This window comes from Notolepis coatsorum, assembly GCF_963971535.1.
Source record: "Notolepis coatsorum genome assembly, contig: SUPER_10_unloc_2, whole genome shotgun sequence".
NCBI classification, from domain to species: Eukaryota; Metazoa; Chordata; class Actinopteri; order Aulopiformes; family Paralepididae; genus Notolepis; species Notolepis coatsorum.
In genome coordinates this window covers 702,929-719,759 of record NW_028174871.1, presented here as the reverse complement: position 1 = coordinate 719,759, position 16,831 = coordinate 702,929, and the positions used below count along the sequence as shown (strand labels likewise).

At 44.1% G+C, this 16,831-nt stretch overlaps 1 protein-coding gene across 3 annotated transcripts in view; it reads left to right on the top strand.

Annotated features, from left to right (window-relative positions):
• Positions 1 to 8,598, top strand: part of lrrc45 (leucine rich repeat containing 45) — a 48,439-nt gene extending 39,841 nt beyond the window's left edge. For all 3 annotated transcript variants that reach the window (XM_084338401.1, XM_084338400.1, XM_084338402.1), the window contains 3 exons: positions 1,517 to 1,690; positions 2,482 to 2,629; positions 6,422 to 8,598. In XM_084338401.1, coding sequence (XP_084194527.1) covers positions 1,517 to 1,690; positions 2,482 to 2,629; positions 6,422 to 6,621 — 522 coding nt within the window. In that variant the 3' untranslated portion in view covers positions 6,622 to 8,598. The remainder of the gene's footprint in view (positions 1 to 1,516; positions 1,691 to 2,481; positions 2,630 to 6,421) is intronic.
• Positions 8,599 to 16,831: the final 8,233 nt, after the last annotated feature.

Sequence of the window (16,831 nt, the reverse complement as noted above, 5' to 3'; positions counted from 1 at the left end):
GCAGGAGCACTCATTCAAGGGTACTACGACTATGCTTGCACCTCATGGTACCAAAGCACCTCAAAGGCACTAAAAACCAAATTACAAACATCTCAAAACAAACTAGTCAGACTACTGCTTGACCTGACTCCTAGAACCCACCTCACCCCTGCCCACTTTGACAACCTAGGATGGCTTAGAGTAGACGACAGAGTACAGCAACTTGCAATGGGCCTGGTCTACAAGATACACTACACGACCAAGGTACCCATGTACATGTCAAAATACTTCCCAAAGGTCAGTGAATACCACGATCACAACACCAGAGGGAGCTCCACAAATCATGTCAAACCCAGATTCGGCTCAAACAAGGGACTAAACACGTTTAGCAATTATGCCACACCAATGTGGAACGCCCTACCCACAGCTGTAAAGGAATGTGAATCACTACCCACTTTCAAAAACACTCTCAAAGAACACCTACGGGAGACTGCAATTCGAAACTGGCCCCTACAAATGTCCTAACCCAGTTGTACAGTAAATGACCAAGTATGGCTTTGTCAGTATTCCAATGTACAGTGTACAGTGTCCCCCACCCACCCCCTACCCAACCCCCCCCCCCCCCCCCCCCCCAACCTCCAATGTACAGTTTCTACGTCAAATGTATATACACTCTTTTCTGGACTCTTTTCGTATCACAAACAGTACTGTATTTGCAAATTTGGTATTTGGTATGTCATAAATGTATAGATGTAACAGTAAGTACTGTCTATCTGTATGTCATGTATGTCATATATGTCACTATGAATGTAAAATGGGGGACCCTGATGTAAACAAGACGAAAGTCTTTCTCTGGTCTGCAACCCCTTAACAATTGTATGTATTGAGCTGTACTGTGTACTGTACCCATTCTGCAATCTGTTAATAAACTGTTCAATCAATCAATCAAAACGCAAAAACCTCCTCCCACAGGATTAATAAAGTTCTTATTGTCTAGGGGCGGCTACGTGGCGTAGTGGGCAAGGCGCTCGCCACGAATGACTGAGAAGCTGGGCTCGCCTGTTCGAGCCCAGCGCTCCACATTGCTTTCAGTTTAGCTGGTCGTCCGTACTAATACACATTGGCCGTATTAGGGGGTGGGACACTGATGGGTGGGGATCGGGCGTTGTGGACAGCGACTCCTACAGGTCGGTTGGTGCGCCTGCGCAGTAGAATCAGGAAGTGTCGGGGGCAGCGTGAGCCTCCCACGCGTTACTCCTCGCCACTGAGAGATCGAGCCGCGCAGGTGAAAAGATGCGACTGCTGTTACCTCAAGTACCGGAGGGGACTTGTGCTATGTATGACTTAGTCCACATTGCAGCCGGCTTGTGGGAGGCAAGAAACAGCGTTCGTGACAGGGGAGGGTTGAATTGGATGATGCGAAATTGGGATGGGAGAAAATATGGAAAATGGGAGAAAAAGTGGATAAAAAAAAAAGTTCTTATTGTCTAGTAGTTCATGTTTGTTTTCCCATCCCTCCTCCTCTTCCTCCGAGCAGCAGGAGCATGTGGCCTGCCTGGACGAGAAGCTGCGCTCCGTGCGTCACTCCCGGCAGGAGGTCCAGTCCCACTGTTCCCAACAGAAACAGACCATCGCCGATCTGCAGGCCAAGAACTCCCAGCAGAGCATCGAGACAGACGGACTCCGGCGCCGGATAGACGAGCTGCAGCAGGTCGGGGGCCAAACACATGCAGCACACACAAAATGGACGCCCTGTTGCGCCGATAACGCTTTTTGAGCCGAGATAACTGGCACAAAATGGATGGCCTGTTGCACCGATAACACTTTTTGATCCGAGATAACTGGCACAAAATGGACAGCCTTTTGCACCTTTTAATCAGGAGGCACAAACAGCAGACACAAAATGGACGCCCTGTTGCGCCGATAACACTTTTTGATCCGAGATAACTGGCACAAAATGGACAGCTTTTTGCACCTTTTTAATCAGGAGGCACAAACAGCAGACACAAAATGGATGCCCTGTTGCACCGATAACACTTTTTGATCCGAGATAACTGGCACAAAATGGACAGCCTTTTGCACCTTTTAATCAGGAGGCACAAACAGCAGACACAAAATGGACGCCCTGTTGCGCCGATAACACTTTTTGATCTGAGATAATAATAATAATAATAATTCATTTATAACACATTTATATAGCGCTTTTCTAGACACTCAAAGCGTTCCCCACAATGTAGGGTGGAAATTGCCTCCTTCACCGCCACTGTGTAGCACCCAACCTTGGGCTGTGTATACGCAGGCTCAATGGCTGCCATACACTGAAACAGGCACAAAATGGATACAGGTTGAATCAAAACACATTATCTGAGGTATTGTGATCAATGATGATATATATATATATATCTAAGATAGCTGATATCTAAGCTCACAGATTCCCTCAGTGTGTGTTCTATTGACTGCTGCTGTGGTCCTCTGTGTATGAATGTATGCTGTGTTGTTCAGGATCTGTCGGGCAAGGACCAGGCGAAGGTGGCCGAGGTGAGCAGGGTGCGGGTGGAGCTCCAGGAGCAGATGGGACACCTGCAGGCAGAGAGGACGGCACAAGCAGGACTCCGAGAGAAGATCAGCGCTCTGGAGAGAGAGATGAAAGGTACACACTCACTCAGAGAAACGGTACCGTAATTTCCGGGACTATAAGCCGCTAGTTTTTTTCCTACGCTTTGAACCTCGCTCGCGGCTTATACAATGATGCGGCTAATTTAGGGATTTTTCTTTCATATCATTTAAATGATAAATTAAATATATAATATATAATTATTACTTACAAATATAATTTTCTTTAATATAATCATCTACCGTCTTTTGCTTTCACAAGCTTCATGCCGCCAAAAAAACTGAGCACTGTCACACAATGTGACGTAAATCGAGCTCAAACGAGCTCCATCATTCTGATTACGGTAGTCATGTTGTTGTCACCGCATCATGCCAAAGACACGGAGACGTGCATATGATGCAGCTTTCAAGTTGAAGGCGATCGATCTGGCTGTTGGAAAAGGAAATAGGGCTGGTGCACGGGTAGGCACCTGCGGCTTATAGACATGTGCGGCTTATTTATGTACAAAATAAAAAATAAAATTTATTCAGTGGGTGCGGCTTATTTTCAGGTGCGCTTAACACTTTCAGTGCCCACCACGTGATAACACGTGTTATCAGCCCAATGCCTGAATGCCCAGCACCACAATTTATTTTTTATTAGCGATCTGAATTCATATTTCATCAACGAGTCTTCCATTGGTATGCAGCCCATGTAGGAGCTCAGATGTGAAAAAACCGCCCCCTATCGTCTCCCAGATGGTAATGCACCCTTTTGGAATGGACTCAATGAAAATGGATGAGAAAAGAAAAATCCGGAATCCACATTTGACTTCTCAGGCATGTAACCCGAGTCGATCGGATTCATTGTGGAGCCTCAGAACAGCGTGGAATACATGTGTACAGTATGTAGCGTTGGATCAATAAAAGCGATCGATTTTTGGAATGGCGATCAGGAATTGGAATGATCTTTTTGGAGAACATTTGATCTGAGGTAAGGAATCTATTTTACAAGTCTTGGGATAATCAGAGTTGTATTCGCTGAGATCTCAGCGTTTGCCCTATGTGTGATCTGTCTGTGTGTGCGCGATCGCTTTGAGGAAATCAGAGAATAGATTTTTCAGATCGCCTATATAGCGTGCATACGTACACATAATACTATCGATAATCTAGCGTTTATTTGAAAACTATTCATAAATAGGCCGAAAAATTACAACGTTTTTGTGTATTCTAGAATATTCCAGAAAAGGGCGATTATCATGGAATATTTATATTTTCCTTGAAAACGAGGGCTTTTCAAAAAGCTATAAAACGGAAATGAACCGATAAAAAAAAATCCGCTTCGACAATGTTGACTGGAAAACGAGTCATTGATAAGCGACGGGCAGATTAGACCCATAATTTAAAACATAGATTAGGCTTTATTAACGCTAATATTAAAGTGGATGGTGGGCATTCAAGCACTAAATCGTGCGCCCCCTGCTGGCACTGAAAGTGTTAACACTTTCTTTGCCACGCTTATGTACATCCTTATACCATCCTCTGCCAGCTCTATTTATCTATGGAGAAGTTCCCCTTCTTTGCAGGGCTATAACTTTTTAAATTGTATTGCTAAATTGACATTACTATGGCCCATTCAACGTCAATTATCTATCGTTCAGGATGTAGGAACGTTATACGTTTTCATTCACATATTCATACTAAAATACGGTCTAAAGTATAAATATGTTTTTATCGTTTTCTGCAGCATTCTGCAGAACGTGATTTATAGCCCTAAATGCATTATATTGATGATCAAATACAGTTTGATAGCAATCGGCGCCAGATAAAAAATGTCAAATGGACGTGCTTCTAGAAGTTACTACTTATCATCTGATGTTGACCGGATGGGGGGGGGGGTCGTTTATAATTCCGTGGCCAACGTTAGATGATTCATGTAGTGTAGGTGATATGATCATTAGAGCAGTTTGTATCGAACACAGTAAAAATAAACGCTGAAACTTACCCCAGTCTCCTCGGGCCGTTGGGCGATGAGCGTGGAGCAAAAATATTCCTATTATGGGATGTTGAAATATGCGATCCATCTCCAGGTTGTATAATAGTATATACGTCCAAATCATGTTGTTTATCGAGTTATTGGTAACGGATCGCTATCCATTGTGTCGAGCTCGAGTCCCGGGACCTATAGCGAGTGATCGGACCGAATTTGGATGAGCACCAGTTTCCGTTTCCGGTTTGGGCGATCCGCCGATCGGCCACCAGATGGCGCTCTTGAACCGTTGGAGAGTTGAGAGGGGATCAACAATAGATCTCAAGTCTCCGCGGGAGAAATATGATTGCGATCACAGATTTTTGAAATATTGATCTCAATGACGTGTTACGGCGTCATTGGCAGAATTAGCATGGCGGGGAATGACGAGTTAAGGCGTCATTGGCGATTAAAGTGTTAATAGTCCAGGAATTACGGTAAATGGCTGCATTTATATAGAAGCTTTTATCCAAAGCTCTTTACAATTTGTTCCTCACATTTCGACCCATTCACACACCGACAGGCGGAGGCGACCATGCAAGGAGCCAACCTATATATGTATAATGTACCTATATGTATGTATATAGATGGTAAATGGTGCATTTATATAGTGCTTTTATCCAAAGTGCTTTACAATTCTGTTCCTCACATTCACCCATTCACTCACACATTCACACACCGACAGCAGCGGCAACCATGCAAGGTGCCAACCTGCTCATCGGGAGCAATTAGGGGTGAAGTGTCTTGCTCAAGGACACATCGACACGCTGCCCGGGAGGAGCGGGAATCGAACCGGGAACCTCCGGATTACCAGACGACTGCTCTACCTCCTGAGCCACTGTCGCCCCCCACTCACTCACTCATCTCCTGTCACATTGCTCTCTTTCTCATTTTAAGATATGATACGATATTCCTTTTTTGGTTCCCTTGGGGAAATGTGGGCGTCATTGCAGGAGGGGGAGGGGAGGTACAGGTATGGGCAGGGTAATAGTAGAAGTAGAAAGACATAAATATAGGCAATCAAATTAGATCTGAATATAAAAATATGAGTTTGCTGTCTGTTACATGACATGTATACAGAAGACACCCATTTTGAGTTTTATATATTACCCCGTCTTACACACACACACACACATACACACACACACACACACACACACACACACACACTAGGGCTGAGCCCAAACGTTTGAATGTTCGAACCTTCGTTCGTTACGTTGGCATTCGAATTCTAAATCGACACTAGAATCTTATTTTTTATAAAATGAAATTAAAATGTATCTAAAAAAAAGAAAAAAGAATTCTACTCATTCTGTTTAAACCAATGGGGTTTTTCTTCACAGTTGCAGATAAAGATTAGGCTACACTAATATTATAGTATTAAAACTGATATATATATATATATATATATATATATATATATATATATATATATATATATATATATATATTCATTAAAGAAAGTTGATTTAATTGTTTAATTTAGTTGGGCTGGGGCTTCTCCCTGGTCTGGGGCTGGAAAGTTGGTTTAATAAAATAAAATAAAAACGAATTTAATCAGATTAATCACTTTATTCAAATTGAGGATTTAGTTTGAGGATATAATCTTTTTTAATTAAAAACTAAATTTCGAACGTCCGTTAGGAAAACCCTGACGAAGTTCGAATCCCAAAAACAGGCTTCGGGGACAGCCTGAACACACACACACACACACACACACACACACACACACACACACACACACACACACAAATATACCACGAGGACACACTCAGGCATGTGTCACCTATGCGTTATAAGTGAGTGTGTGTCGTCCCGCAGCGCTGGCCAGCAGCCACCGAGAAGCCATCCTGGACAGAGAGAGCGAGTCCTCCTCCATGCTGGAGAAGCTGCGTCTGCGCGAGGCGGAGATCCAGAGGATGAGGGAGGACGAGGCCCAGAGGGCCAGCTACCTGCAGAGCGCCATCCTCACCTATGTGCAGGGCTCGCCGCTGGGTCACTACAGCAGCCCCAAGAAATGACCCCCTATACTCGTCAGCTATGTGCGCTGGGCTCATCTCAGCTGATCCCGGGACGCCACACAGAACAACCCACGTTCTGTTCTGTTCCACAATATAGACCTTTTCAAGCTCGACGGCAGAAACATTCTAAGCGGGCCCAAGTTCATCATCTCCTGTTGCGGTGTTTGCTAATGCGATAGGCTAGCTGACAGGAAGTAAACATGGACCCACACTCCTGGTCACTATACAGGCACGCGGGAAGCTAGTCAGACTTGGGGGTGCGGTCGGAGTCGGAGTCTCGGAGATAAATAATAATAATAATAACGTCATATTAAATGCATGCGCAAAGCGCATCATTCGTGATTTTCCATTCATTTGAAAGATCAATATTTTACACTACAACAGACAAACTTGAACACCAACATGTGGACAGTTCACCCACAAAATGCAGCAGTTTTTTCTCTAATCAGAAGACGATTTATTGTCGATTTAGACGCAAGCGGCAACAACTAGCGTTTGGACTTTCGTTTCGCACACCGCACAGGATCTGTCTGTGTGTGTGTGTGTGTGTGTGTGTGTGTGTGTGTGTGTGTGTGTGTGTGTGTGTGTGTGTGTGTGTGTGTGTGTGTGTGTGTGTGTGTGTGTGTGTGTGTGTGTGTGTGTGTGTGTGTGTGTGTGTGTGTGTGTGTGTGTGTGTGTGTGTGTGTGTGTGTGTGTGTGTGTGTGTGTGTGTGTGTGTGTGTGTGTGTCTGTGTGTCTGTCTGTGTCTGTGTGTCTGTGTGTCACTGTCACAACAACAATCGCCGCAGGAGCGATAATAAACACATTACCTATTCCGAAGAATGGTGGTCTTGCGTTCAGGAGTGGTGGAAATAAACTCCTTCATGACAACATGAATGTCCAGTGAGTCCAGAATATCCTGATGCATTATGCAGCAAGTCCAGGTTATTATTATTAAAGAAATTAGATATTCGTTTTTGAGACATTTCTTTTCTGACTGAGATACAAGTAAACACACTCTCCACTTCAGTCAGTCCTCCCTCTCTGCAATTCGTTCCCGCATACAACATCGCCGACAGATATATTCCTTTACTGCGCGTCCCAAAAACTATTCCAGGCCGCTATTTTTTTTACCAACGGATTTCCAGTTCCGCGTTGACGCTTCCAGGCCGCGTCTATTCGAATCCCAACTGGTTCATGGGTCGGCTACACACTGCTTTAATAACACTGCATTATCGAGACAGCGCCCCTATGAGGATCTGGCAATGAATTCCAAGAATAGGGTAAATCTGCAGTGCCGCTCCGCTCTGTGACATTGAGTAGCCTCTGTATTACAATGGAATAAAGGTCAAAACAACCTTGCAGTTGCAGTTACACTCCCCGCCAGCAGGGGGTGCTGACTCACCCGCCGCACCCCCACTTCCCGCGCCCCTGTCGCTATAGCGACATAATTCCACTGAAAAGGAACCCCGTCATTACTCGCTTACTTATGAGGCTCAGTCCTAATAAATAAGTCCTGACACTTGGCCTCATCACAGCCCCCTGCACCCATGCCCTGGTCTTAAGTACACAAGTGCTGGTGCGTTCCTGTTCCATTTTGTTTTAACCCCTTCATGTTTTCACTCTCTGAGTTTCACTGTTGTTTACCATGTTATATACAACGGCAGTGGCTGATGGCCAAGCCTGCATGTGTTGCCTGGCCTACTCAAGATATCCTATACAGAGAAAGCAATAAATGGGTTCATGATGTGCTAATTGCTGTGTCATGCTGTTGTAATTGTTTGTGAAGAATCAACTGCTGAAAATGTTTTTTTTTTATCATAACGTGTGGTTTTATATCTTGATACTGTCACAAAACCAATGAGATTTTTTTTTCTGTGTGATGAATAATTTTTTCAGGTGTGTTTTCACTATTTTACACTGTGCAGTAAGTGTTTTTATATGAATAAAATGTGATGATTTTTCCAAAGACTTTTCCATCTTTTAAATTAAAATTAAATAAATAAAAAATATTTGCATTGTTTGATTAAACCTGTCAACATAAAAGCTTCCAGTGTTGGGAAAATGACTCTAAAACTGTAGTTTACCAAACTACTAGCTACTTAACAATGAAAAGAAGTTCAACTAAATCTCAAGTACAAAAAATAAAAACTAGTTTGTCAAACTAACACTACTGTGATCAACTCCATCCAAACTACATTGTGGAAAATGATCAATCTTGAGTCTGGAATCTAGTTACATGAGCAACAAATTAACTGATTCAAAAGTACCTAACAACTGAAAAAGCCACTGAGATTAGAATGTAATGATTAAACTACCACTACTGAAAATGTTTACGTTAGTTACCCTAGTACAGTGTTTCTCTCAACTGGTGGGTCGCGACCCAAAAGTGGGTCGCGAATGTGTGTAAACATTTTTACATTTTTTTTTAAACAGTTTTTTTTCCACTACCTATCTTTGTGAAAGTGGCTTCTCAGCTCTGGTCCAGCTGAAGACAAAGCAGAGGAACAGATTGGACATTGAGCATGACCTCAGAGTTGCTTTGTCTACCATCACCCCAGACTTTGAGACTCTTGTCAGGAGCAAACAACATCCCCAGTTATCCCATTAGTTCCCTGGGATGTTAAGCTAAGAAGTCTGCTAAGAAGGATAATATATTTATTATTATTATTTTATTTCATTGTATTTTTAGCCCTTAGTTGCACTTTTGTTGCAACCCCAGTTATCCCATTAGTTCCCCCAAACTTAGGTCTGTTATGTTAAGCTAAGAAATCTGCTAAGAAGCATAATATTAATTATTATTTTATTTCATTGGGTTTTTAGCAATAGTTGCACTTTTGTTGCACTTTTTTGTGTTTATTTCATGTTTTGAAAGATTGCGTATTACTGCAATCTCTTTTTTTTTTACATAAATCATAGTGGTTCAAAAATTTGGGTCGCGACTTAATGACTTAATTAACTGCCCTAGTAGGCTAACGTGTGGTTAACCACTACTCCCCAACACTGCATGCTTCAATATATTGATGAACACTGACCGAATGACGAGTGAAATTTGCCTCTTTGCACTGCTGCAGTCAGGCAAGCGCTACCGGAGTCTCATGGCCAGTGCAGAGAGACTCAGAAGGAGCTTCTATCCCCAGGCCATCAGGAGGCTCAACGACTCTATGTAACATCAACCCATCCATCTACACTCATTGCACACACATCCACATGCACACACTCACTTTAAACAAACTTTTAACATTCACTTTAAACACTTTAAACACTACACCATATATATTTTATTACAAAACTATTTGCACTACATCCATACCTCATTTCTGCATTTTTGTATTGTTCCATTTTGTACCTCATTTGCCTTTTGTACTTTAGGTTGTATTTTAGTTTGTATATTGTATATTTTGTGTTTGGACTTTATTTGTTTGACTTTTTTACTGTATATGAAGCACATTCTCAGGGGGGCTCATACAGAACAAGCATTTCACTGTAATGTACATGTACTTTATATGTGACAAATAAAACAAAACTTGAAGTAGCTATACTGAAAAAGCCACTGAGATTCGAATGTAATGATTAAACTATACCACTACTGAAAAATTTAACGCTATAGTTACCCTAGTAGGCTAATCGAACTACGTATGGTTAACCACTACTCCTCAACACTGCACGCTTCAATATATTGATTAACACTGACCGAATGACGATTGAAATAAAGAACAACAATTATGCCGCTCTCAAAGAGCACCTACGGGAGACTGAATTCGAAACTGGCCCCCGTAAATGTCCAAACCCCCCCCCTCCCTATATACTTGCACCTTGCACCCCCCTCCCAATGTACAGTCTCCTCCCCCTCGTATGTATATATTTTCTGTTAGGATCTCTGTTTAACAGTACTGTATATTTGCATATCGTGTATGTCACAAATGTAACAGTACTGTATATCTGTATGTCATAAATGTCATGGTATATCTGTATGTTGTGTATGTCCTAAATGTCATGGGGGACCCTGATGTAAACAAGACGAAAGTCTTTCTCTGGTCTGCATCCCCTTAACAATTGTGTGCATTGAGCCGTATTGTATTGTACCCATTCTGCAATCTGTTAATAAAGTTTTCAATCAATCAATCAACTGCAGACGGTTCCAATAGGGTAAATCTGCAGTGCCGCAGCCCGCAATGTCTAGGCGGGGCTTCGGGGCCTGTACTGTGCGTGGGCGGGGCTTCACAATGTTCTTGTGTCCCATTTGCCATTTGATTGAATAAGCAACACATGTGTTTTTTACAATGACTGGAGGGGGGGGGGGGGGGGGGGGGGGGGTGAGGGGAAACTACATAGGAGGTGGTGGGGTAGGGGGGGGGGGGGTTAACTGTACATTGGATTATCGACGAAACCTTACTTGGTCCCAAGAAGAGGGTCTTGTGTATTATTGGGTTTAATAGGACATTTACTGTACATTGGAGGGGGTTGCGTTAGGACATTTACAGGGGCCAGTTTCGAATTGCAGTCTCCCGTAGGTGCTCTTTGAGAGTGGTTTTGAAAGTGGGTAGTGATTCACATTCCTTTACAGCTGTGGGTATAGGGCGTTCCACATTGATGTGGCATAATTGCGAAACGTGTTTAGTCCCTTGTTTGAGCCGAATCTGGGTTTAACATGATGTGTGGAGCTCCCTCTGGTGGTGTGATCGTGGTATTCACTGACCTTTGGGAAGTATTTTGACATGTACATGGGTACCTTGGTCGTGTAGTGTATCTTGTAGACCAGGCCCATTGCAAGTTGCTGTACTCTGTCGTCTACTCTAAGCCATCCTAGGTTGTCAAAGTGGGCAGGGGTGAGGTGGGTTCTAGGAGTAAGGTCAAGCAGTAGTCTGACCAGTTTGTTTTGTGATGTTTGTAATCTTGTTTTAAGCGCCTTTGAGGTGCTTTGTTACCATGAGGTGCACGCATAGTCGTAGTACCCTTGAATGAGTGCTCCTGCCAGAGAGGAGATCCGGTACAAAAATCGAGTTCGCTGGTTGACTTTTTTTTATTACATTGGATGCCATTTTGTCACAGGAAAGATTTGCCTCTAGGATGGAACCTAGGTATGTAAATGGCCCCATGTAAATGTATGTAATTTCATCTTTCCTTGTGACAATATTGTCACCCACTGTAACTGAGAAGCCGTCGGTCTTGCTGAGTTTGTTATTTGAACCGAAGAGAATGGACTCTGTTTTACCCAGGTGTAATGATAGTTTGTTATCAGGCGTTGACAATATGTATTGTGGTGGACAATAACAGAGAATGTGAAGTTGAACACCTTGTGAGAATGGTTCATGTTTAACAGCTTTAACATTAATAAAGTAGTCAAAACGTGGGCCAAAATAATAGCAACTTCACATTCACATAGCGTTAGTTGGGTGTTTACAGGGAATATTAGCTAACGTGCGTTAGCTAGCTAACGTTAGGTTAGTGCAGAACTAGCCCCCAGCTGCAATCCCGGATAGTGCGTTAGCTAACGTTAGCTCACCACTAAAGCAAATTACAGACGGAAAATAGGACCTAATGTCCAAAATAGCAAACTTACATTTTCACTGAAAGACATATTTGGTTTATTTTTCAAAGAAGAAGAATGAATGTTAAACCAGAGCTAGAAAATCATACAAACATATTTGCTCCACACGCATGCGCACTATGAAGCCCCGCCCAACATCGCATGCGCAGTAGTGCACCGCACAGTACAGGCCCCGACGCCCCGCCCACACACAGTACAGGCCCCGACGCCCCGCCCACACACAGTACAGGCCCCGACGCCCCGCCCACGCACAGTACAGGCCCCGACCACCCGCCCACGCACAGTACAGGCCCCGATGCCCCGCCCACGCACAGTACAGGCCCCGATGCCCCGCCCACGCACAGTACAGGCCCCGACGCCCCGCCCACGCACAGTACAGGCCCCGATGCCCCGCCCACGCACAGTACAGGCCCCGATGCCCCGCCCACGCACAGTACAGGCCCCGACCGCCCGCCCACGCACAGTACAGGCCCCGACCGCCCGCCCACGCACAGTACAGGCCCCGACCGCCCGCCCACGCACAGTACAGGCCCCGACCGCCCGCCCACGCACAGTACAGGCCCCGACGCCCCGCCCACGCACAGTACAGGCCCCGACGCCCCGCCCACACACAGTACAGGCCCAGACGCCCCGCCCACGCACAGTACAGGCCCAGACGCCCCGCCCACGCACAGTACAGGCCCAGACGCCCCGCCCACACACAGTACAGGCCCCGATGCCCCGCCCACACACAGTACAGGCCCCGACGCCCCGCCCACAGCACAGTACAGGCCCCGACGCCCCGCCCACGCCCAGTACAGGCCCCGACGCCCCGCCCACGCACAGTACAGGCCATAGCTGTCAACATTGGGATTTGAAAAAACTGGAGATTTCGCCCCGCCCCCTCCCAATGTAGTCTCCTCCCCCTCGTATGTATATATTTTCTGTTAGGATGTGTTGACAGCTGCTCTCTGCTGAGCTGCCTCGTCGCTGCCATCTGCTGGTCAAAACATGTATGTACCCAAGGACTGGGTGAACTACTAATTGCTACATTAAATTAATCAGATACCTGGTTGAAAGTGAAATGCTGTGTACATCCCTGCATTAAATGAATGGAAGTGTCAGTGTTTCTGTAGAGGAGATGGAACGCCTGCTCTTGTCGGCACTGCGCAGCCGTGGAATCGCAAGGCCATAGATTTAGAATAGATAGAAAGGGCACATTGTGGTGTATCATAATTAATTTGTTGAATACAATAGGATTTTTATAACGTTGACACAAATTAAGGAATATTTACACTAAGTTCTCTTTTACCTCTTATTTAATTCATTCATTAATTTAATTGTAGGTACTGTTTATATTGTACATGTGTTGTATATTGTGTCCTATGTTACTTTTGTGTTTATTGTCTCTTTCTATATACACCGTGGGAAGGGGGGCACGTAATTGAATTTTTCTGTATGTTTTGCACAAATTGGAAAATGACAAATTTGACTTTGACTTTTCACATGTGTCTATAGCAGGGGTAGGCAACCCTAGGCACGCGTGCCGGGGGCATTTGCATAGGCACAGGAGGCAGCAGTAAAAAAAACGGATTTTTTTTTTTTTTTTTTTTTGCTTTAAAATATTATAGTGAAATATTTTGCACTATTGTCGCATTTATCTTGTTGAAATCCTCCCACAGGTTCTTTTTACTACCACATATTTAATTGAGACCCTTTTATTTGTTTATTTCAATTTAGCTGGAAATACATTGCTACATCATTCACTAACATTTGCAGAGCCTTATAACAAAAACATTATTACGGTCACCATTGTGACCAGTGGGATTAATCAACAAATTTTATTATTTATTTTTCTATTTCATTGAACATTGCACATGTTAAAAGCCATTTTTTTTTACTCAAAATGTGAGTATTACCAAGTCAACTTGTGTTCTTAAAACAATGACAATAAACATAGTTTTATTAGGTTGAAATAATGTGGTTGTGTACTTATTTTTCTGTTAACTTATTATGGATTGAAAACTGAAAACCTTAATGCGCAGTAACTGAACTCAATATTTTTAAGTTCTGGTAACATATTATTATTTATTTTTTTACAGTGTAGTCTTGCGATCAATCAAAACTTATTTACACGATATACCTCACATTCACCCTCCATTCACATCCTGGTGTTCTCCTGGTGTTCTCCATTAGGCCTGTAGGTGAGCTATGACAGCACACGTACAGTACACAAAACGATGGTGTGTGATGTGTCCAAAAATGAATGGGCAAATGTGAGTGAAATGGTCGCACTGTATGCAGCTGTTTGTCTGCATTGCACCCCCCCCCCCCCCCCAACTCAGATTTAGGGTTGATCAATCAATCATTAGGTGGCTTCTTCGTTCCGAAGGTTGCCTATCACTCTCCAACCCATTCTGTCCCCACTTCTTCTCTCCAACTCCGTGACTCCGCCTCTCACTCCACTCCAATCACAGACATCGTCTACCCAGCCTCTTCTTGGTCTTCCACTTCCTCTCTTTCCATCCACCTTCCCCATCACCACCTTCTTGAACATCTCCCCGCTGGATCCTCTCAGAACATGCCCGCACAACTCCATCTTTCTCTTTTTCAACCTCTCCAGCAGCTGTCCTCCTTGCATATACGCTCTTCTCAGTATTCAGCATCTTCCTCAGTGTCCACATTTCAAAAGAGTCTATCATCCTCTTTGCCTCTTCATTCAGCGTCCATGCTTCTGCTCCGTATGAAAAGACTGACATAACATACGTTTCCAAAATCCTGGTCTTCGTTTTCCAACTTATGTTTCTTCTCAATAATTCTTTATGGTTCCAGAATGCGCCCTTTGCAATTCCGGTTCTTCACTGGTTAAGCTTAGGCGCTCTTTCGAAGTTGGTTAAGGTTAGAGTTTGTCTTAGAGCGTGGCGATAGAACGCCAGGTAGTTTGCATTATGATACAACCATCATAATAATTGTTAATAATAACAATAACAATAATGATGTAATAATGTAAAAATTATCATTAAAAATACCTGATTATGAGAAAAAAAGATTACGATGCATGGAATATTGTTGAGGCACACTAGTTACAACTATATTTCAAACAGGCACTCCATGTCAAAAAGGTTGCTGACCCCTGGTCTATAGTGTCAGACACTAATTGTAATGTTAAAAACGGATACTGCTGTAATATAAAGTGAGATTCTACCATGCCTCAATGTATCAACTTTAAACATACACTAAATGTTAATGTTAGAAATGTTAATTTCCATTATTTCCACCATGTGCAACATTTCCTAAGAACAGCAATGTCCATTCTATCAACTCCAAATCTGTGCTATGAGCTCAATTCTCCCGGTGCAGACAGAATGAATGAGTAGAAAAACAGAAATCTTGTTTTATTAAAGTAGTTTTGACATGTGATATAGATAAAGATATTGTTTCATTGTGTATTGATTAACTTTGCATTTGCGCTTCATTACTTTACAAAAGTTATACTGGCACATGGGTCTAATACAGCAATGGATTATGGGTAAACGCAACGTTAAAGCAGTGCCAATGTAAGACTGACTTTACATTAAACGAATGACAATAATATAGCATAACGCCCCGCCCACACACAGCACAGGCCCCGATGCCCCGCCCACACACAGCACAGGCCCCGATGCCCCGCCCACACACAGCACAGGCCCTGACGCACCACCCACACACAGCACAGGCCCTGAAGCCCCGCCCACACACAGCACAGGCCCTGACGCACCGCCCACACACAGCACAGGCCCTGAAGCCCCGCCCACACACAGCACAGGCCCTGACGCACCGCCCACACACAGCACAGGCCCTGAAGCCCCGCCCACACACAGCACAGGCCCTGACGCACCGCCCACACACAGCACAGGCCCTGAAGCCCCGCCCACACACAGCACAGGCCCTGAAGCCCCGCCCACACACTGCACAGGCCCCGACGCCCCGCCCACGCACAATACAGGCCCCGACGCCCCGCCCACGTTGGGATATGTACTGAGATTGCCATGAAATGCAACAGCATTGCTTGGTGTCTGTGAAATATCTGTCTGTCTGTCTGTCCGTATTTAAAAGCCTCTAGGCTGTTGTTTTATACATTGGAGATAATAAATAGCGCGATATCTCTCTCTCTCTCTCTCTCTGTCTCTCTCTGTCTCTCTCTCTCTCTCTCTCTCTCCCCCCCCCCCCTCTCCTCTCTCTCTCTCTCTCTCTCTCTCTCTCTCTCTCTCTCTCTCTCTCTCTCACACACACACACTACGCAGTACGCAGTACGTTCCGACACTCGCACAGCATTATGACTTGTCATAAGTGAATTGTATATAGAAACAACTCACCAAAATTGACTTGCACAACTTATTTAAAAAAAAAATCTACGAAAAGTCCCCCCCCCACCCTCCCCCCACACCCAGCGACCATACAACTATACGTATATAGCACCCCTCCGCCACTGACCACGCCCCCAAATGTACGCCCTCCGCCTGAATACTTTAGACCAGTGGTTCCCAAACTGTTGTAAGGGGTGCGCGAGCGCCCTCTAGGTGGTGCGTGACATGAAAAGGCTAATGGTGGTAAAAAAATAAATAAAAAGAAAAATTCAATAAAATGTCATACAAATCTATATTATGGTTATTAAACATGCTGGCAGAGTACATGCATCCATGTTGTGGTGAACATTTTAAT